The sequence below is a fragment of the Typopeltis vanoorti genome, chromosome 12 (genome assembly GCF_054136105.1).
Source record: "Typopeltis vanoorti isolate ZY-2024b chromosome 12, IOZ_Tvanoo_1.0, whole genome shotgun sequence".
Taxonomy (NCBI): Eukaryota; Metazoa; Arthropoda; class Arachnida; order Uropygi; family Thelyphonidae; genus Typopeltis; species Typopeltis vanoorti.
This window is the reverse complement of record NC_143560.1, coordinates 55,458,718-55,482,408: the sequence shown is the minus strand read 5'-3', so window position 1 is coordinate 55,482,408 and position 23,691 is coordinate 55,458,718. Positions and strand designations below refer to the sequence as shown.

The 23,691-nt window shown below is 35.9% G+C and overlaps 1 protein-coding gene across 1 annotated transcript in view; it reads left to right on the top strand.

The window, feature by feature from the left end:
• The first annotated feature begins 641 nt into the window (after nt 1-641).
• The window catches only part of LOC150100803 (dehydrogenase/reductase SDR family member 12-like), a 149,900-nt gene continuing 126,850 nt past the window's right edge, over nt 642-23,691 (top strand). The window contains exons 1-2 of the mRNA XM_090401265.1: nt 642-868; nt 21,683-21,816. Of these exons, the coding sequence (XP_090257391.1) occupies nt 813-868; nt 21,683-21,816 (190 nt within the window). The 5' untranslated portion in view covers nt 642-812. The remainder of the gene's footprint in view (nt 869-21,682; nt 21,817-23,691) is intronic.

Genomic DNA, 23,691 nt, shown 5'->3' with positions numbered 1-23,691 from the left:
TGAAGAAAGATCAGAAAAACATGTATCTTGCTTTATGATTTTCAGAACATACGATTGTCTGTAGCATCAAGATCTCTGAAGTAATTCAATCTTTTTGGATTAATTGCAACGTGGACGGCTTCAGTTCTTCCACTTTTTTTTTTTTTTTTACTGATATGAAGGCTTCATCCCTATCCCATCCAAATGTCTGATTACTTTCCTAACCATGCAAATAGAAATCAGCTATCTCCTCGTACATGTATATTACCGTATAGCGAGGAGTTTTAGCCCTATCTAAATTTTGGGGACTGAGGAGGATTTCCAGACTATGATTTAGCAATAGTTTTTGTTTAAAAAAAGGAAAGGTAAAAAGTTAACAATACGGGTGGACCATGACAAGAATTCCAGCCTTTCGCCCTGTACTAAGTATATAAAAAATTGACACACACTGGAGTGTTTTCTAAAATTCAGATCCACTCTGTTTTCTTCTAAATCATCTGAGATTTTCAGCGATCATGATCAGAACTTCCGAAAACTTTTGTTGAAAGTTGAATTAAAATCGTGCATTTGGAGGTAGGTAGCGTCTGAAAATGCGTATTCACTGTGTTTACATGCTGGGCGTTAAAACGTGGGTTTGTAGCTTTGAGGCAGCGTTATGTGATGGGAATTATTTGCGTGTCGTTATTAATTTTTTTAATCCATTAGAAAGGATAATATTATATCTGATATGAATCTTTTTATCTTTTTTTGTGTAAATATTTTATGGCACTTACGTTTGTCCGCATTTGAGGTTGAAGTCATATCTCTGTAACTTTTCAAAAAGTAACTGCAGCATGTCAATTTATAGAAATGCGATCTGGTTTGTTAAAGGCATGCAAGAATATACGAAGTAGGTTTCTGCTTGAATATTTTGTATAAACAGTTCTTTGTACACACATAAAATGTAAAGTATATTATTATTATTATTATTATTTTTATTTTTATATGGGTATCTCCATGGAGTCAGAAGACTCATCGCGGGAGACAACAAGCTATCAAAACAATATCTATCTTCTTGAACTCATAATAATATCTTCTTGAACTCATTTACAGATGAAGAAGCACTCACAACTGAGTCAGGCTTATGCATATATATGCACACACACACACACACACACACACACACACACACACAGCATATCATATATTGTATATTTATGTTTTTTTATATATATTATTATTATTTGTCACCTCCAGGGAGTCCAAGAACTCATTGAGGGAGGGCGCCTGCTCTACAACTACATCTCACCATTCAATCACCAACTACACCAACGCCATCTACCGCCAATCACCACTTGTATTTCCACAGACAATCACAAACATCCATGCCCACGACGGGATTCGAACCCACAGCCTTTTGGCTGGAGAACGGATGCGCTATCCACTCAGCCAACCAAGTCGGCAAGTTATATATATGGTTAAAGTATTTGCAAATACTTTAGTGGAGAGGATGAGATGTATTTAGTGAAGTAGAGTAGTGTGCCCTCCCAAGATGAGTCCTTGGCCTCCCTGGAGGTGGCACGTAATAATAATAATAACACATTTCATACAGCATAATTAACACGGAGGTTGGTGCATGCATGGAAGTGCGGACAACTTTGTGATTCTAATGTTATCCTTTAACACGCATTCACAGAGCTGACGTTTTAGAAGATTAAGATACATATCATTGGTTTTCCCCAAGCTTTTATAAAGCCTTGAATATGCATTTTAAGAGACAATATATTATTTTTAGTATTATCACAAATTATAATTATTATCACTAATATACAAGGTATCCCTGAAAGAATCAGCACTTGGGAGTTGATTCCTTGAATATTTAAGCAAAAAAAAAAAAAAAAAAATCCAAATCTGTCAGAAAATATGGTTATTTTATGATTCGGTTGCTAATGACTGTAGGTTTGCCTTATAATCAGAAAGTACTTTAGGTTTTTTTTCTTCCCCAAGCAAAATGTTTTACCCCCCATTTGTTTTTTTTTTTAACTTCACAGTTGAAAATGAAAATAGGAAATTTGTATTATAATGGAATAAAAACTTTTTCTATAAATAAATATATATATATATATATATATTTGTTTATATTTCCTATATATAGAAAATATATAGGAAACACACTGTTTGGAAAGAAGTCAATGGACACCCCACATAGGCAAGGTGCATTATGCCATAAATTCAAATTTTTGTATTTGTAGCTGGTATAAATTGGAGAAATATGATGCTCCCAAGTCAGTGCAACTGTGTCTGTGTGAAATGGCAGCGAGGAGAGAACTGACCGAGTTTGAAAGAGGCATTGTGATAGAATGCCATGTTGCAGGCTTATGTGTTTGGCAAATTGTTGACAAATTGGGTCACTGATTATTGGCATGCCAGATCAACAATTAGTGATACCATACTGAGATGGAAGTGCAGGGAGTCACTGCAAGTGCTACCTGCAGTGAATAACCCATCATACTCACTGAATGTGACCTTATGGTGCTGTGAAGGATAATATATAAAAACCACCATTTCTTGCCCAACACATTGAATGTGGTGTTCCAGGCATCGACTGGAACATGAATCTGCACAAAAGCATTCAGAACCAAGGCTCACAACATGGGTTTTCATGGCAAGATTGAAATATGCAAGCCCCACATTACCTAAACCAACATGCAGCAACATCTTCCATGCTGCAAAGAGTTTATATAATGGGAAGTGAAAGGTTGGAAAGCTGTGTTATGGTGCAATGAATCATTCTACACCCTCTACCAAGCAGATGGACAGGTGTGAGTGTGCTGGATGCCTGGCGAATGTCTCTTATCAGAGTGTAAAACACCAATTATAAAATTTGGTGATGGTGGTGTGATAGTATGGTCTGTTTTTCCTGAATTGGCCTTGGACCTCTGTTTTTGTGGGGTCATGAACATTGAACTCTGAAAGGTATCTGAACATTCTGGACCATGCAGTGCTTCCTATTCTGTGGCATTTCAACAGAAACTGGCCATTGTTTCTTTCAGCAAGACAGTGCACCATGTCAGTAAGGCTGTTGCTGTAACCATGTGGTTTGTGGACATGAATGTCATCACACTTGACTTACCCACCCCTCACAATGCCCAGGTCTCAACCCTATTGAACATCTGGGATGGAGCATCAGGTAAGGTCAAGGGACATCTCTCCAACAACAGTTCAGGACCTCATTACATTCCTACAGGAAGAATGGTCCAAAATTCCCATTGGTTGTTATCGTACACTTGTGGAAAGTATGTCCGGTGGAATTGCTGCCATCATCGCGATGAAAGGAGGTCCTACATCTTATTAAGGTAGGCACCATGGCTGTTTGTTCCTCACACTATGATGTCCATTGACTTCTTCCCAAGCAGTGCGTATGTATATCATTATCATCAAATTCCTGACATGTACCCTCAAGGGGTGTACAGGATATGATAGTACTACATGAAAAATTTACATCATTAATAACTTCCTATCAACAATTTTCTTCCAAATCAGTCTGTTACTTGTTGTCAAATCTCCAACATTATCAGATCTTATATTTCTATCGTCTAAGGCACTTTGTACTGTATCAATCCACCTATACCTTGGTCTTCCTCTGGTTCGTTTTCTACCAACCTGGCAGAGAACACTTGTTTTGCTAATCTTTCTTCTCCCATTCTATTTAAGTGACCATACCACCCGAGATTAGCTCTGCTAACGCATTCCTGGATGCTGACAATGTCAAGTTCTTTCCTAATATCCTCGTTTTTAATATGATATTGCCATTTATACCATCTGTCCACGCCTCTAATCTTCTCAGGACTCTCATGTCTGCAGTCTCTAGTCTTTGGTCAAGTGTTTTACTTCTGACCCAGCTCTCAGATCCATAAGTTAAAACTGGTTTGAACACTCTTGTATACAGCTAATTTAGTGTTCCGACTAAGTTCGCTCTTATTCCATATGAATTTATTCAATTGACTTCCTACCATACCAATTTTGTTGATTCTGTTGTCTATTTCCATATTTAATTTACCATCTTCGCTAAAATATCATGTCTAAGTAGCTGAAATGTTTTACTTGTTCTGTAAGTTCTCCATTCACAATGCAGTTCATATTTTCAATGTTTCTGCCTATTTTCATTGTCTTTGTCTTTTTAATGCTGACCTTCATACCATATCTATTACAACAGTTATTCAATTTAGTCAGGGAATCTTGCAAACTTGTAGCGGATTTATTTAGAAGTATAACATCGTCCACATAAAGCAAAGAGCTCATTGACATCTCCAATTTTGATATCATGTTTAATACCACTTTCCTTCATAATCTGATCCATATAGATAATGTACATCCTTGTCTCACACCAGATTAACATTAAACCATCTTCCTGTACTTCTTTCAATTTTAACTGCTGACTTACAACTCAAATAAAGACTAAGTATTGCTTGATATAATGTCCCATTGACACCCTATAACTGTAGCGTATTGAAATCGACAAAATTTAAATACAGATCTCCAAATCGACAAAACTTAAATACAGATCTTTGTTATATTCCCACGATTTCTGAGCTATTTGTTGTAAAGTGAAGATCTGATCCTGACAGCTTCTATTTGACCTGAATCCAACTTGTTCTTCAAGCTTTTCTTCCACAATTCTTCTCGACCGTTTCTCAAGTATACTTGCATAAATCTTGCCAGGAACACTCAGTAGGGAAATACTTCTGTAATTCTCACATTCAGTTTTATTTCCATTTTTATATATGAGTACTATAAGAGCTCTACTCCAATCATGGGGAATTCGTCCCTCTGTTCAGGCCTTTTGAACTATGCAGTGCAGCTGCCGTAAGACTTTTATACCAGCATACTTCAGCATTTTTGGTCGAATATAATCTACTGATGCTGCCTTTCCACATTTCAAGCCTTGAATGGCTTTTTCTACTTCAAGTATTGATATGTATTCCTGACTACATGCCTGGTCAGTGTTTTTTACTATTTAGCTGTCATCACTGCTTGTTTCATTTAGCAGTTTATGAAAGTAATTACTCCATACTTTAAGGATATCTTTTTCTCCCGTTTTCATGTCACCTTTATTATCTCTAACTCCTTTTACAGCACTCTTTCCTCCATTTCTAAGCTTCTTCAACAACCTCCAGAATATTTTGCCACCTTCTTGATATTTATTTTCCATGTTCTTGCCAAAGTCTTCCCATTACTTTTGGTTAGCTAGTTTTACACAGTGTTTAGCTTATTTGTCTCTAAGAGCACAAGCTGACTTATTTGCCAGGAACTTTTGATATGCTTTCTTCTTTTCCTTCACTGCTTCTTTAACTTCCTGTGTCCACCATGGAGTTCTAATTTTTCTATCCTTGCAGACAACTTCACCACATGCCTCTAGCTGAATCAATCAGGGTTTTCTTCAAGGCTTGCTACTGAATATTCCAAGGTTTGGTTCCTGTTCTCAAACTCTTATTTTTTTTTCAATAATCTTTGTGTATTTTAGTCTACAGTTCATATCTGAGAGCTGCTCAAGTTTTATTCCCTTTAAAACTTTCTTACATGTTATTCTTTTCAATATGAAATTCAATTTTATCCTGCTCAAGACTAAATAGTGATCACTTCCAATTTCAAATCCTCTGTACACACTGGTATGCTGCACCAGGGAGAAAACATCACTACAACAATAACATAGTCAATGAGACTTTTTTTATTTCTTGCCTCTTCTCTCCATGTGAATTTGTGCACATTTTTATGTTGAGTTATTAGTAATAACTAGTCCATGTCCTGAGCAGAAATCCAACAGGTATTTGCCATTATTATTAGCTTTGCTCTTTTCTTCAGGTTTTCCCAAAACATTTTTGTATGTCTGACAATCATTTCCTACTCTGCTATTTAGATCCCCAACAAGGACCAACTTTTCCTTTTTCATTGTGTCAGTTGCTTTTTCTAAAGCTTCAAAAAATTCCTCCACTTCTACATTAGTAGAACCTTCTGTGTTACCATAGGCACAAATAAGTCTCATTGTCCAATTCCCCATTCTGATATTTGCCCACATCACTCTACTTGAGATTGCCTGCCATTCAAGAAGATTAGCCTCATATTTTGTGTTGAATACTCTGGCTACTCCTTCTTTTCCGTGATTGTCATTGTCTGAATATAACATTTTGTATTTATTGCTTAGAAAGATCTCGCCACTGTTTGTCTTTTTTGTTTCAGTCACCCCTATTATATCAATCTGGTACTTATCTAATTCCTCAGCTAGCTCCATTTCTCTGCCATTCAGGCTTCTTATGTTGATAGTAGCGATCTTTAACTCTGATGATGCTGAGTTGGGGCTGTGCTTTCAGATTTGTTCCAGTAGCTGACTTTTTGCTATTCACCCTGGTTCCCTGGGGAAAACAACTGGGGCCTTGTGTAACCGGTTATGCCCCAGCCGGCATGAAATTTTGTCATGTTTTACCATCATTTTGTATATTGGTTTAAATCAATAAGAATATAATTTGGTCGGCTAAATCCCAAATTGCCAGCCCATCCTCATTCGTTCAGTATCCAGGTGGATACCCAACAGGGTGCACCACGAGATGGTGAGGATTGGACATTAGGTCAGAAGCCCTGGTCAGTTCTCCTCATTCCTTTAAAGGCTCTGTGGAGGTCTCTTCTCACTTATACAGCTTTCACCCTTAAGCACCCTGCGTATGTATATATATATTTGACTAAAGTTTATGAGGCAGAACACTGGAATAAGATAATTTATTTTAATTTTACAACATGATGTTTCATCCTAATTTCACAGGATTTCTTGAGGTGTAAACATACAAGGTAGTAGAAAAAACAGTAAGGACTAACAATGACAGCTGGTGACAACTGTTATGCAGTTATAGAAGTGACTGGTGTTATTTTAAAATATTTCTGATCGTTCAGAATATTATGTGTGTTTACACGTTCATGTGAATGTGTTTGACTAAGGAAGGCTAGGATGTACTCAGACAAGTTAATACTTTGGTTAATATTTAGATGTTTGGATCTGATGCCATTTTCAAAGACTACCAGATTTTTCTCTCCATTGTATTAGAGCAATGGTGTAATAGTTTCTGTTTATTCCATAGAACTTATGTCTCATTTGACAAACCTGAGGCTTCACTTCTGTGGTATTCAATATCTTGATCATGTTCTACAATGCATTGTTCAGTTGATTTTTCTGTCTGTCCATAGTAAGATGACCTGTAATCCCACCATAGCAGATAAACACCTGGATATTGAAGTGGGCTATGTCAAGGTTTTGTGGATCGGTGTGGTGATCTGATCTTGATAAAGGGATAAATACTACTTTGATTTAAAAATAAAAAAAAATCAGCTAACACCTTTTTGTTCTTCCCATATAGGGAGTAGTCGAGGCCGTTTTTTAGCCCTATGTAACTTTTGGAGACTGAGTGGGCAGTTTAGTCTCCACTGGTGGCTAATCAACGATAGCTGGCCCAAGGCTATCACTAATTAATCGGTATGCAGTGTAGAAGGCGGCTAGCAAGTGCCACCATCTCGTGGTCCCTAACACAATATTTTTTGATGTTTTTTTTTTTAATGTTTTTAGTGTTTTTTAATTCTGAAATTAGCATGGGTTTACAGGATGAAAAACCCGAGTTTCTGGGAGAAAAAACCCACTTGGCCGTGCCAGAGATAAATTAACTTGGGAACTGGTCAAAAAAAGCTTAGAAAAATGTTCCTCCAGTCGACGACTAGACTCGAACTTATAAGTCTTCCTTCGTGTGGTCAAGTGCCTTAGAGTGCAAATGACACTTCTACTGAGCTACACAGGCCCTTTTGATTTTATATTCCTTAAGTATTTTTGACAGTTTTATTGAAATAGAGCTAATATATGGAAGCGTGATGAGTCATCTGTTTTCTTCTTCATTAGAAATTTCTCTGGTCTCATCTCAGTGAGTAGTCAAGAGATGATGTGGTCATTATAGCTATTTTGAAGTTAAGTGTTTCATCATTATTGAAGTTCTTTGGCTACTTCATCCTTGTCAGTGATGACTCTGTGGGCTCTTGCTTCTAGTGTGGAAATGATACCCAATTTTTGAGGTCTATAATGATGGGATGAGGCATGTGTAGGCTTTCAAAATATAGAGACTTTTAATTTTCCTGATTCCTTAGTTAGTAGAAGGTCCAGAAATGGGAATGAACTATTAGATTTTAATTCATAGGTGAATTTTATGTTAGGGTGTTGACCATTCAGGTACGCATGAAAAAGCAGAAGTGATGGTAGTCCATAGTTCCAGACTAAGAATATATCATCAACATACCTTTTCCATAATTTGGTTTATGATGGTACTCTTCTAGGGCCTTGTTTATGAATGTTTCCATATAAGGATTTACTAAATCTGGTGAAAGAGGACTGCCCATGGTTAGACCAGAGTTCTGTTTGTGTATTGTATTTTTATATTTGAGATATCCAAATGAAATACAGTGTTTGAGGAGTGCCATAACCTTCTTAAAGAATTTATCTTGTAGCAGTGCAAGTTGATCATCAGTAGTACCATTAGTAAACAAATTAACTACATCAGACCTTGCTAAAATGTCATGGTCATCAGAGATAATATTGCTGATGCTTGAAACAAAATGCCTGGAGTTTTTAATGAGGGATGGTGATTGTACTGTCAGGCCCTTTAGTTTTAGCTAGATGTTTGGCAAGAAGGTATGTAGGAGAATCTATCTTCTCCTACTCTATTCCCTTCTACTATTGGACGTAGAGCAGTTGAGCAATTCTTCACATATGTTCCATGACCTGAACAACTTGTTTATTTCATTTTACTTTCTCAAAGTACACCGCATCTGAGTTTTGGCGAGGAGTCATGTAAAAAAATAATTCCGATTTCATTTACCCATCTCATGTAATATATATTTGTATATACACACACATTCATACAGGAATGGAATACTGCCCTAAGTATGTGCTTACCTTGCAGGTGCCTAGCTGGTCCTGGTTTTTAAGTAACTGAGTGTTGGATGAGCATGTACCGATATCCACTTCATTTACATTTTTTTTTTAGTGCAATTTAGCTGGTGTTCAGGAATACTGATGACAGTATGATGGCAAGGTGAGAGAGGTTATGGAATCAGGGGGCACATATTTCAGTTTGTCTCCAGTGCTGGATGATTTCGAGTCATAGTATAATAAGTATTATAATCTGTGAACGTTTGGTCCATGATGAGTCTTCAGACCCTATGAAAGTCTGGAAATAATAATGCAACAAGTAAATAAAGGAGAGGAGTTTTTGGTGTTGTTTAATTTAACTTGATATATCAAATTAAATTAAGCAATGCAATACTGAAAATTTAAAAATAGTTTTTATTATATATATATACTCACATGGCTTCAGAAATGCCACTTAAAAATGTACTAGTCACAAAAAAATTTTACTCATAATTCATAGTATGAATTATGGCAAAAGGTGTGTATATATGTATATATATAAACAGTGGTGTGTGTGTGTATATGTATATATGACAAAGAGAACATCTTTAATAGAATTTAAAATAGCCAAATTCAAATTATGCACAATAATTTTTAAGATCTGGTATGTCTCGCTTTAATTATGCCACTAATCCATTGTTTTTTTTTCCCAGCATGTTTCATACTATTTCTGTTTCGCTGTCTGCCAACCAGTTAAGCAGTTGTTCATGTCATATGTTCCATAACACAAACAACTTGTTAATTTGATTTCACTCTCTCAAAGTACATCGCAGCTGAGTTTTGGAGAGGAGTTATGTAAACAAATACTTCCTATTTTTATCTACCCATCTCATGTAATAGATGAGTTTTTCCTCATTTGAAATATCTGTAGAAGCATCTACAAAAAAAATCACTACTGGAATTTTTGATTTCCTTAACTAATTTTTGTTTAACGACATCAGTAACTGACTCAAATTCTTTGCATGTCATTTTGATACTGTTTTACTAATAGGCCTCTGAAACTTTTGAAGTTGGTAAATGGTTTATTGAATTTAACTTTATAATTAACTGTATTTAAAAAGCACCTGAGATGTTGAAGCATTTTCAGATCCATTTTTCTTAGGAAAGCGACTAGAAGTATGTTTCCTGGATGATTTATTTTTGGCAAGTCTGTGTTAACATATTTTTAAATTTAATATCTCATGAAACCTAAATGTTGCCACTTTAAAAAAAAGGCCTCAAAAAACTTGTAGTAATGCAGAGATATTTTTTATACATTACAGAATGTCACTTCATCTTTGTAGCACGGCCACTAGAATTCCTTGAGCCATTCGTCTTGAAAGCAAATCTTGAATGTTTATAGTTGATGACACACCAGAACTCTTTTCTCTTGTCTAATATTTCCTGGTTACTTAACTCTTAGCTTTCAGTTTTGCCTAGTTTAGTTTAGTGTGCATTTCTTTTCATTTATTGTCCATAATGAAGTATGAATTTATATAAATTATAACATTTACAAAAAGAATAGAAAATGGTCAACATTAGCAACAGACTCAGACTAACTTTTCACAACGTAACGTGATCGAGTCTATGACTCATCTTTGCAAGATAATTGTGTTTTTTAAATAACACCATTATGAACATACATGATAAAAAGTCTTTTCATCATGTATGTTCAAGTATATAATCATGTTGTGAATTTTGAAAATAAGATTATGCCAGTACTCCATTACAATTGCATACCTACTTAAAGAGAGTGTCAGGAGAATTGCAGTTGATAGTGAAACAAATTGGTCTGGTTAAGTAAATTTTATTTTTAAATGCATCTCAGATTTTTGATAAGAATGATGATGACTTTATTATTATTATTATTAGTAGTAGTATTATTACATGACACCTCCAGGGAGTCTAAAGACTCATCAAGGAAGGACACCCACTCCACAGCTCTCCATCTCCACCACTCAATCCACCAACTGCAACTACACCAACGACATCCACCACCAACACTAGCACCTCCACAGACAATCACAAACATCCATGTCAATGGCAGGATTCGAACCTGCTGCCTTTTGGCTGGAGAGCAGACACGCTAACCGCTCGGCCAACCAGGCCGGTGTATCTGCTCCTTTCATTGATTTTATCTTCAAAAGGGATCCTTTCCAATTTCTTTGTATCATAATGTGATTAATTTGGTTATACGTTATTTCATCTGGTGCACTCCATGTTACTTTATGTGTATTTTCATGTTTAAAGATAAATCCTCCTATTGCTAATTCATTGGCCATGAAGAAATCTAGTTAACATCTTTCCATTTTCATTAAAGATACCAAGAGATTATATACTTGGTTTAATCCTTTATCCAAGTGTAAGCAAACAAAGTTTGTACCTGAAGTATTTTCAGAACTGGGACAACGCATATATAGAAGCTGATGACCTCACATCACTTGCCTTAATGTCCCATAATGCAAAACACATATCTTTGTGGACATGTATAATGCTATGCATTATGGGAAAGGTCACTATCCAGACCAGTTTCGACCTTTATTGAGGTCTCATCAGTGGAAGCCAGACCCAGAGGTGATACTAAGGTTGAAGTAATGCAGAAGTCATATTTTCATATACAAGAACCTCACCAAAAGGTGTTACACCTTATTATTAAAAAACTCTGGATTAGAGATAGTTGGAAGTTTTTCCACTTGGTTATACTATAAATTAAAGATACCAAGAAATTATAGATGTCTGCATGTATCTGTACTAGTGTCTTGTTCCCCTGATGATGCTAATTCAACTTTGGAAGAATATTGGGAAGTTATAGTTAAATCTGTTTAGTTAGAATGTCTTCTATGTTGCAATTTCCTGAAACAGTGAATATGAATGACAATATTTTACTCTCTTTCCATTCATTAGGAGAGCAGTTCTATTCCACTTCTATTCTCAGCATCCAGAAAGGTAATGTCTACCTAGAATATATACCTTACTAAAATAAACATTTAACAAGTCAACTATTTCTTGTGCATTTGATCCATTTCTAGTATTTGTATTCATTGTGGTTATGCTGCCATGGTCATTCTTCCTTTTACTTGCTACATAGCAGTAAAATTTTCTCAGCTTACTTTTTGTCTGTTGAGTTAGCATCTTTTCAGAATCTTATTTTACTTTCCTCATCATGGCCATCAGTGTACTAGCCTGTTTATTTTAGTGCTCTGAACCTCATTATCACTCTTGTCACAATATCATATCTACAATTTTCTCTTTTTATGCAACTCTTTCTTGAAAATGTTATTCACCCATTGAACTCAAATGCAATTAATTCTTTTAACCCTCTAGAGTTAGGAGAATTAATTGTACTCATCAGATATTGCTTATTTCATATAATCCTTTGCCTAATTCCCATGCATTTTTGATTCCTTTACCATGGAGTTTCTCGTGCTAAGGGACTTCACTGGGCTGCCTTATCAGTTTATTATAATCACCAGCCTTACAGTTCCACAGCATTCCCTCATTAAAAACTCTTATGAGTATTCTTACTTTCCAAGACAAAACTTGTAATCCTCAGCAAATAAATTAAAAAAAAAAAATTAAATTGTGTAATATCTTTTATTATCTAAAGGGAGTAGTCAAGGCTCCTTTAGCCACTAACTTATGAAAAATAAAATGTTGTTTGAGGATACCTTTGACTATTTATTTCAAAATCAATCTGCAGATGCAGAATAGGCTTAAGTTTATAACAGAGGGTGAGAGATAAGTAGTGCTACCTGCTAACAATCATAGGGAGGGAAGAAAATATAATTTATACAGTTGCCAAGAGATAATTACTGAGACAACATGTAATGAAGGGAACTGGAGATTTGAAAGTACTTGATCTGGTTATAGCATTAGAGAACAGCAGTAACCAATGGAACCATGCTGCATCTGATTAGGAAAAGTGATTACATAGTGATCACTTCCTCATGATATCAAGCGTGTACAGTGTTGGTTATGAAGATAGACGACTGAGAGATTGCCAGACATGCAGACTTCTCTTTTAAGATAGGGAGATGTGTGTGTGTCTGGAATTGAAAGCAGGTGATTATAACAAACTTATTAGTAAACTTAGAGCACTGCCATGGCATAAGAATTTGGAAGGGAAAGATATTAGTACTGCATGGGAGATGGTCAAGTGTTATTTGTAGAAAGTATTATCAGATGTATACCTCAGAATCAGATAAATCAGGTAGAAGTTATGAATGAGCAGCACCAGTAAACAGAAGTTATAGAAAATATCAGTGTATGAGGGTATGTAAAGAGAAGGGTGATCATTTGTAAGAAGGGTAACCTGTATGGTAAGAAAGATCAGAGCTTATGAGAGGAAGACAGCTGGTAAGGCCAAAGGAAATTCAAGAGTTCTTTCGCTGTGTGGTGAGTAAAAAGAAGGATGAGTACTGGAGTGCTGATGTTAGAAGGTAATAAAAGAAAATGAAATAGTTCAGTTACTAAGTGATAATTTTGCATGTGTGTGTATCACCCATATTGCAGTGCCAGGTATGACATTGGTTGATGTGGGAATGGAGGTAGATGAGAATTTGAGTCACTTACGATATTGCAGAACCTTACTGCAAATATGGCAGTGAGATGGGATTAAGTGGCATATTAGCCCAATGTTATGAAAATGTGCAAGGGAATTGACAACTTCTCTGCCCAAACTGTCTAAACCTCAGTTCTTATGGGAAGGTACTACCTAGGAAGTGGAAAGAGGACAAAATAGCTCCATTGTATAAAGGAGGTTCCAAAGATGGGAGTTGCAAATTATAGGCCAATCAGTATCTCACAAGTGTTGATTAAGGTATTTGAGAACTTATTATTTTCCTGACCTCCATGAAGTCACAAGACTCATCATAGGAACACTAAACAAAACAGTCTATTGAACCACTCCTTGAACTTATTCACTGTTTGCACTTTTATTGCCTTCTTAGGCACTGCATTCCATGCAATTGCCATCCTCTCTGCTAAAAAATTAATTACTTCTTACTCTCTTGCTTACTACTTCCTTTTTCAACTTCCATGGATGGTCCCCCTTGTTCTACTATATGAAAAATCTCCCCAGTGTCAATCTGATAACAGCTTAAATGTTCAATTTAAGTCTATTGATATTACCCTCTTTGTCTTCTCTCCGTAAAGTTCTGTAGTTTGCATGCCCTCAATCTGTCTTCATAACCAGCATTATACAGTCTTGATATAATTTTTGTTATCTGTCTCTGTATCCTCTCCAAGCTTATTTCATCTCCTTCAAATCCCGATGAGATCTGAGCACAGAAATCCAGATGTAGCTAGCCTGATCAAAGCTTATGCAATGTAACTGCTATCTTTTCTCTCTCATGACCAATGTCTCTTGAATATTATTATTATTTATACGAGTACTCTATGGAGTCAAAAGACTTATTGTGGGAGACCCACACTATCTCCATTAACATAATACTTACTGCATCTTATTTCTATTATGTATCTATTTAAATTTATTTAATATTGGGGTGCTCCTCTAGTTACCACCTCTGGCAATCCATTCCACTCATTCACTACTAAAACAAAGAACCTAGTCTGCACACCCTTACTAATCACACTCTTAGACAACTTCTAAGTGTGACCCATTGTTTTCCCTTTGCTCCATATGCATTAAAAATGACTTTTGTGTCAATCTTATAGAATCCCTTGAGTAATTTATAAGTTTCTATCATATCCCCTCTCCTCCAGCTGTCAACTAAACTCTGCAACTCACACACCTTCAGTCTATCCTTATAGAGAACATTCCACAGGCCAGTCACCAATTTTGTCTCAACATTCTCAAGAAATGCAGTTGTCCAAATCTGTACATAGCAGTCAATGCAGCCGAATCATAGCCTTTTAAAGGGGGATAATAACCTTCCTATCTTTATTTGTCAATGTATTCTTCAACATTCAAGTAATCCTCTGAACTATTTTGCCAACTCTTGCAATATTCCTCTGAATTTCTAATCTGTATCCACCAACACTTCCAGATTCCTAGCCTCATCAGTTTCTTGTAAACTAGTACCATCAATATGATATAATCCCAAAATGCATTAGCTCACATTTTAAAACATTAAATTGATAACCATTGTCCCTTTCCCACACTGCCAATTTATTTAAATCATCTTGTAAGATATCTATATCACCTTTTTTTTAGAGTATTATATTCCTCTCCATCCATTTCTGAATTTTATTTTTAACCAACTTTCCCAATACTTTAACTGCCACTCCAGCAATACTAATTGGTCTGTAATTTGCTACTTTTGTCTTGGAGCCACCTTTATGTAATGTAAGTATCTTACCCTCTTTCCACTCCCTGGAACCTTACCAGAGCTGAGAGTTAGATTAAATAACTTTGTCAGAGGCACTGCCAGTTCACTTGCACATTCAAGTAGCACAGGAGCAGACATTGTGTCTGGGCCTACTACTGTATTCATATAGATATTTTTCAATATACCTAGTACCTCCAGTTCAGCTAGTTCTTCTGCTTCTGTTACTTTCCTGCTATCAGCACTGAGTAAAGTTATCTTTCCATGATTTATTTATTTATTTATTCGTGTGGGGGTTCAACCTGTTCCTCCACCGCCTCTTAGGATTGGTTGAGCCCTCCTAATGAGGGATTAAGTACTATATCCTATGACTGTAGCCTTGTGTGCTCACGGGACCGGTTTGCGTGCTTCCAGATGAAAAACCCCAGATAAACTGGGAGAAAAGCCCTGCTGTCCATACCCAAGACTTGCTATTTTGGCTATTATTATTATTATTACGGACAGCTCCAAGGAGTCCTTAGACTCATCGAGGGAGGCCCAACATTATGTCAAGAACAACTATTCAACATTCACACAGTATCTATCATACTTCTCCTTGAACTCATTTACAATCGTGGCACCCACAACAGATTCTGGCAGCTTATTCCACTCATTTACCACTCTCCAAGTAAAAAACCTAGTTCTAACACCCCTGCTAACCACACTCTTACCAAGCTCCCATGGATGTCCCCTAGTCCTTCCACTACCAGTCCTATTCTCAAAAATATCTTCTGAATTGATCTTATAGAAACCCTTCAGTAATTTGAATGTCTCAATCATATCACCCCTTTTCCGCCTATCAACCAATTTCTGCAGCCCACAAATCTTCAACCTGTTCTCATAAGGTTCATTCCACAGACCTGCTATCATCTTGGTCACTCGTTTCTGGATCGTCTCCACCTCCTCCCCATCGAGAAGAAACCCTGGCACCCGTATCTGGGCACAGTAGTCTAGATGGGGTCTTATCAAGGCTCGATACAGAGGAACAATAACCTGTTTGTTTCTGCTCGTTAAAGTGTTTTTCAGCAACCAAGTGATTTGATGAGCTGATTTTGCCACTTTTGTGATGTGTCCCCCTAAACTTCAACTCCCTATCCACCAACACTCCCAAATTCCTGGCCTACTCAATCTCCTGGAGTACAGTTCCACCAATTTGATATACTGCTGCTAATCATTTTCACCCCAAAATGCAAAACCTTACATTTTTCCACATTAAATTGACATCCATTCACCTTGTCTCAGTCCTATAAACTATCCAAATCATCCTGCAAAATTTTGACATCCTGAGCATTCACTATTGCTCTACCTAACTTTGCATCATCTGCAAACAGATGCACAGTTCCTCTCAGATCCTTTCCTATATCGTTAATGAACAAATTGAAAAGTAGTGGTCCAAGAACAGAACTGTGCGGCACACCGCTAGTCACAGGCTGTCTTTTGGACTCTACTCCTGAATAAACCACTCTCTGATATCTCTCCATCAACCACCCTCCTATCCATCTCACTAACCCTATATCCATTCTCATATGCTGCAGTTTACTGATTAGAATTCCATGTGGTATCATATCAAAGGCTTTAGCAAGGTCCAGTAGAATCACTGTAAACCCATTACCCTTATCCAGTTCAGTCGTCACTGTGTTATAGAACGTGAGCAAGTTACTGAGGCATGATCTACCCTTCACAAAACCATGCTGTCCCCCATAAAGTATCCCATTTTCATCTATCCAATCTTGTATTTTCCTTTTGACTATTTTCTCCGAGACCTTGACAACAATTCCTGATATGCTGATCGGCTAGTAATTTTCAACAGCAGTCTTGGAACCTCCTTTATGCAGTGGAACCATTTTCCCCTCATTCCATCCCCTTGGGACTACCCCAGACCCGAGACTCAAATTAAACAAAATGGTCAAAGGCACTGACAATTCTTTAGCCACTTCTCGTACGACACAAGCTGGTATACCATCCAATCCCACAGATGAGTTGACATTGAGGTTTTGTAATAGACTATTCACCTCCACTTCATTCACCACAATTCCCGTATAAGCTATTTATTCTTCCATTTCTGCAATGTTACCACACGGATGATATACTGTTGCAAAGTGCTCACTCAGTAATTCTACTATATCAACTGATTCGGTTACCTCCCTACCATCGGCATTCTTTAAAATCAATCTGCCGTATACATTTTTTCTTTTACTTGCAACATATCGAAAAAACTGTTTGGGATTCTCAGCGGATTATGAAAGAACATTAGCCTGCATGGTTAATGTTCTTTCATAATCTGCTTTTGCTTTTCTTACCACACTTGTTACCCTTCTGGCCTGGGCTTTATACTGTTCATCTGCCTGCAGGTCACCTTTCTCCTTAAATTCTTTCCACAGTTGTTTCTTTTTTTTTTTTCAGCTCAAGCTTAATGGTGTTATTCATCCATTTAATCCCTACTTGATTTATTATTCGGACTCTAGGTATACACTCAGCTATTGCCTGCTGCAAAATCTTCTTAACCACCTCCCATGCACTATCAACATCTAGCCCTTGCAGTTTTACATGCCATGGTACTGAACCAATCAAACTCCTAAGCTTGTCATACTTTGGGAATAATTTTCTTTTTCCATACAACATTGAATAGGTGTAAAAGAAATTTTATGGCTTTTGTTCCTAAATTCTTTACCATTTCTGGTGTTATTTGGTCATGGCCTGCTGATTTGCCCAGTTTTATTTTATTTATTGCTGCTAACAGTTCATTTGCATGAATTTCTTCACTCTGATCTTCTATTTTGCTTGTGTGCCTTGCTCTTAGGGTTCTATTTTTTCCGTGTCCTGCATCTTCCAATAATTCTTGAAAGTACTGTTTCCATCTTTCCATGATGTCTTTGGAATTTGTGAGTAACTTTCCATCCTTATTTTTGATAAACTTTATGGGGCATTCTTTCTCTGACCTCATTCTTCTTAAAACATTATAGAAGAATTTTTGGTTTCCTTTAAAATTTGTTCTAAAGTATATCCGAAGTCTTCCCAGCATTTTCTTTTCTCTGCTTTCACTAAGGTTTTAACTTTATTTCTTTGGTTGTTGTATAGTTCTCTATCAACCTGCAGCTTTGATGTTATATATCTCTTCCATAATTGCTTTTTCTTTTTAATTTCTTCTTTTAGTTCTTCAGTCCACCAGGGTGTTTTATGTTTCTTCTGTTTATTATTTAATGATACGCCACAAATTTCTTTGCTTGTTTCTAGAAGTGTTTTGAACCTGTACCATAGGTTTTCTACATCTTGGTCTTCATATATCTCTTTTTCTACTTCTTTCATCTTCTCTTCTATTTTACTTTTATACTCAATGGCTGTTTCTTCTTTCTTTAGTTTGTAGTTCTTTATCTTAACATTTATTTCCTTGCTACTTTTTCTACATTTTTCAACTTTTATTTTATGGATTGTTTCCAATACTAATAAGTAGTGGTCACTGCCTGTTTCAGGATCTCTGTAGACTCTTGCATTTTTTGTATACTTCCAGTACGATCTGCTTATGATGGCGTAGTCGATTATAGATTTTTCGTTTCTATTGGGCTCTTCCCTGGTAAACTTATGGATTTCTTTATGCTTGAACATAGTATTCGCTATTACTAAATTATTTGTAAAGCAAAGATTTATTATTCTTTCTCCATTATTATTCTGGGTGATTTCTCCTTGTGATCCCAACGCTTGTTTCGTTTCTTCATCCACTTGATTCCCTACCCGGCCATTAAGGTCTCCTAGTAGTATGATATGCCCTTGAACTTCTTCAATTGTTTTTTGTAAGAGTTTGAAGAATTCATCTTTAATTTCTTTAGTGGCATTATCGTTTGGGCCATATGCAACAATTACAGTGAATACTTGGTTATCTGATTTAAAATCTATAGTAATTGTCAACAACCTTTCGTTTATTAGTTGCCATTTAGTCATATATTCTTTGAGATCTGGTTTAATTATGCAAGCTACCCCTTGTTTTTCCCATTCTCTTGGGTTTACCCCTGAATAGAAAAGTATATACCCATCTTTCATTTTCTGGCAACCTTGACCTTTCTTTTTTGTTTCTGTGACTGCTAGCAAATCCAATCTTGATTTTTTAAATTCATCTATTAATTCGTTTTCTTTTCCATGTAGACTTTTAACGTTCCATGTTCCGTATCTCATGTACCTTTTTCCTCGCTTTGTCGTTAACCATTTAAGCAGTTCGGCTATCTCTTTGTTATTTCTTTTAATGAGTGAAATTTTAAGGTGTGCAGGGGATTTAGCCTTCAGCACCCGAGTCTGGTGGTGGGGCTGCCACCTTCGAGGCCCCCCAGACCGGCCTATGAGGGAAGTGCTATCCTGTTGGTCCGCGGGAGGTATTTTATTTCCCTCCTACCCTTCATAGTAAACTATGACGAGCATTCCCCGATCTGCCACCAGGGGACGTGCCTGATGGGGGTTACAGGTGTCCCCACACGGGTTTTTTTCCCTTTACTTTATATTGTTAAATTCTGAATGAAAATGAAATCAAATCCATTTATGTCTTCAGATTTAATATGCAATACCATTCCTGGGGCCAATATTGGTATATTAGAAGAAATAAAGCTAATTGTAATTTATAAGCAACATTAGTAATTTAAGTAAAACTTGTCTATGCATCATGTTGGAAATAATTATTGTAAATTTTCTAATGTTTAAACTATGTGGATTTTGTGCAAATACTTGTGTACTGCCGGAAGAAAGATAATTGGATTAGATAGTGATGACCTGAAACTAAACACGTGCATCAAGTACACATACACCAAGTAGGATGCACACGCGAGTTCCCTCTGTGAAGCACGCTAGGGGAGAGTGTGGTGCTAGGTGCTGGAAAAAAGTAAGGTGTCGTGAGAAAAGGGAGAGAGCAGGATGAAACATCGGGCACGTGATTTAAAAAGTGTAGCGCTGCTAGTTCGTGGCTTTTTTCTCTTCCCCCTGAATTGGAGTGGTCATCGAGATAGAGGTCGTTGGAGCACGCTGAAGTGTATATGGCAAGTTCGCTGGTCAATGAACAGCCCAGCGGAGCGGAGTTACTGATCACCACAGAGATTGATAAGCCATGCCGAGCCAGTTGACCTGAGAGCGGCGATCCAGAATTACCTTTTGGCGGAGATGTGTCTAGTCTGAGTCCATCAGTCGAATAGTGCAGATGAAATCAATTAAGAGAAGGATCAAGGAAACGAAGTTCTGTCGTGATGTATGTGAAGGTCGGATAATTCCCCAGCCTTTGGTAATGTAATATTTTGATCTGTTATATAATTGTGTTGAGGGGAACAACCTGTAATTGTAAAAAGGACTTTAGGTTTATAATGTTTCGATTAATGAAAGGACTTGAGAGATTATGCTAAAGGAAGTAGAGGAACTTTAAGTTTTCAATGGAGGAATTATGTGGAAGCTCGTTGAGATAACTCTGTTATTGATAAATGAATGACCTTTAGCATTGTTATGTGTAAAATGGATAACTGACCTTTGATAGAATTTCCTTCTTGAAATAATGTTTTAACATTACGGGAGAATTAGAAATTTTAGATGAGTATACTCATTTCCTAAAGTTAGTGCAATTCTATGTCAGAGTTTGTTCATAAAGTGTAAATTGTTTGATTTTGTAATTAAATGTTTTTCTTTAGTATTAATTGATGACTTGCCTGATTTCCTTTCTATTGCACCACTCATTAAGTTAGAACCAAGGTGGGAGGTAAAATACAAGGGAGGCTACGACTGTGAAATGAATTTTAGTTATTTGATGTATTTAGAGTTTAACGACAGTGCCTAAGAGATATTAGACAGTGTACTAAATTGAGTTCTAGTTCCTTTATTTTGCATTGTTCAATAGTCTAGGATTTAGGGTTGCGCAGTATAATAGAAATTTTCTCTGAATCTAAAAAGGAACTAGCACCAGCACTGAAACAAAGGAATTGGCGCTAGCCAACGACAATCCCTTTGTCTTCGATCCACGTGCACTACTCTTAAGAAAGTTTAACGGCCCAGATTAAATATTGAGACTGCATAGGAATTATAGTATATTAACTTGATGCATAGAGTAAAGAACTTTTATTGAAATTAGGTTAAGGAAATTATATGAGGGAATAAGTCAGGATTAAGATCATAAATCACGATGTTAGGAAAGAAAAGAAGAAATATTACAATAGCTCTTTTGATGCCAGCAAACAGGTGGTCAACTTTGTTTTATGCAAATTTTGCTTCCTGGGCCATATTCCCCTGCGATTTTGTTTTAAAATTACTTTAATGATTAATCTTATGTGAATATATGCAAGAGGCCTACTACTATCATGAGAAAACGGATAAAGCATTAAGAAAACACTAAATTTTATCATCATAAGTCCTTTGTAGTTTTTTCCAATACCTTTAATTTTTACTATAGTTTTCTTTTCCATTATAGGGGAGGATATCAACATGCTAGTAAGTCACATAACCAGTTGGATTTAGAAGTAGATTGTACTGGCCAAGTATTTATGGTAACTGGAGCTAACAGTGGAATTGGCAAAGAAGTTGTTTTGCAGTTGGCCAGAAGAGGTAAGATAATACATACTATTAATGATTAAAAAAAATCTTCGTGTGTGTGTGTATATATATATATATATATATATATATATATTTTTTTTTTTTTTTAATCTTTTCTTGTGAAATTTTATCTCTCGAATAGACTTGTTACTTCTTATTTAAAAAATTGTGAATAGTATATTTGTTTCATATTTGGAGATGTAAGGTGTGTGTGTGTATTTTATTTATTTGGTCATTCATTGGTGCAACTGTATTAGCAATCCAATTTGGTTCTGTCTGAAAAGAAAACATAGTTATTTTAATATTTTCTTAATGTCTTAACACTTTCTTGTAACTCATATTTACAGATATTATTAACTTGTATAGTATGTTCAAAGTTTTTTACTGGATACTATTTTAGTATATCTTGTAATTGCATTACTATTTCTCACCATTTAACTGTGAAAATCTAAAGCATTAAGAAGGGATAAAAAATACATATACTTCACAAAAATAGACTGTCAGATCAGTTTTTATTTTCTGTAATAATGATAATTTCAGTCTAGTTTTTCCCTTTTGGCTACACTGCACTGGTGTTTATGTATGTATGAACAAGGTCATTTCTTTATACAGAATTAGTTACCTATGTCATGGAAAAAGTACATTTCTGTGATATTGGAGTCAACTTTGTGGAAAAGTTGACTTGAAGTTTCTTTTTAATTTTATATGCCACTTTATGTCCTATTTCTTGATCATTTTGAATATTTTATGACTTCACAAATCATGCAAATTATCTCTTCTTCAAGAGCCACAAAATGAATATGTAAAACAAAACAGGAATAATTGCACAACTATTGCCATTTTTTGAATTTAACTCTTCCTTTAAAACCGGAATACTGAAATAAATATTTGAGGGTCATTCACATGGCCTAGTATGAAAACTGTCATCAGATACCACTCCTGACAAATGAATATTATGGAATGTGGATAAAAGTATCTTCTTATTCCAAGCGCATGAGATCAGTTTTTTTTAATGTGATAAAAATCTCAATTTTTCTTTGAAATTTTTCTTTCTTTGCCTTGGCTTATTTTGATGCTGCACTACTTAATAGGCATAATCCTGATGAATTGTATTTTTGTTTTTATTAATTAATGTTTAATTAAAATAACCTAATAACATAACTAAAATTTAATAACTGATAATTTATAATACTTTAAAGGCTGAGAGAAAAAATAATAAAAATGCTAAAATTGGGCACAACTACTATAAGCAATCAATTCATAACTTTTCAATGCTATTACAATACTAAGCATTAAATCATAAAAAATATCTTTATTAAAACTTATATTTCACTGGATTTCAAACCAGTATCTTCAGAGCACAACCACTTTTTATAGCCTCCACACAACAGTAAGCAAGTTAGACACCCTCTAATGTTGTAAAAAATACATTATTGCAGTTATGTTAATCTTAAGATGAACTGTCTTCCATATTTTTGGCAGATTGATGCAGCCATATTTGTTTAGGTTTGGGGAATTCTTCTTAGTCATTACTGACTCTAAAAATAACTTCTGTGTAGCACATTAGTTTTCTTCCATATAATCTTGTGTGGAGGGATGTCCAAAGCATCATCTGCCAGTCCTGACTTGCCATGATGATGATAACAAGTGTATTTCCCATATTCTCCAAGGGATACATTAACAAATCTTTCTGTTTTTCCATGTTATAGTCACAGGGCACTTCAGAATTTGCTCCAGCCTAACAGTATGGGATCCTCAAAACACTTACTCATCTGCAAGGATGGCTAAAGTATTAATAAAATATAACCTTCACACCACATGTCAGATTAGCAACTCTGATCTACTTTCCCAAGGACAAACTCCATCCTCTAGCACATCATACACTAG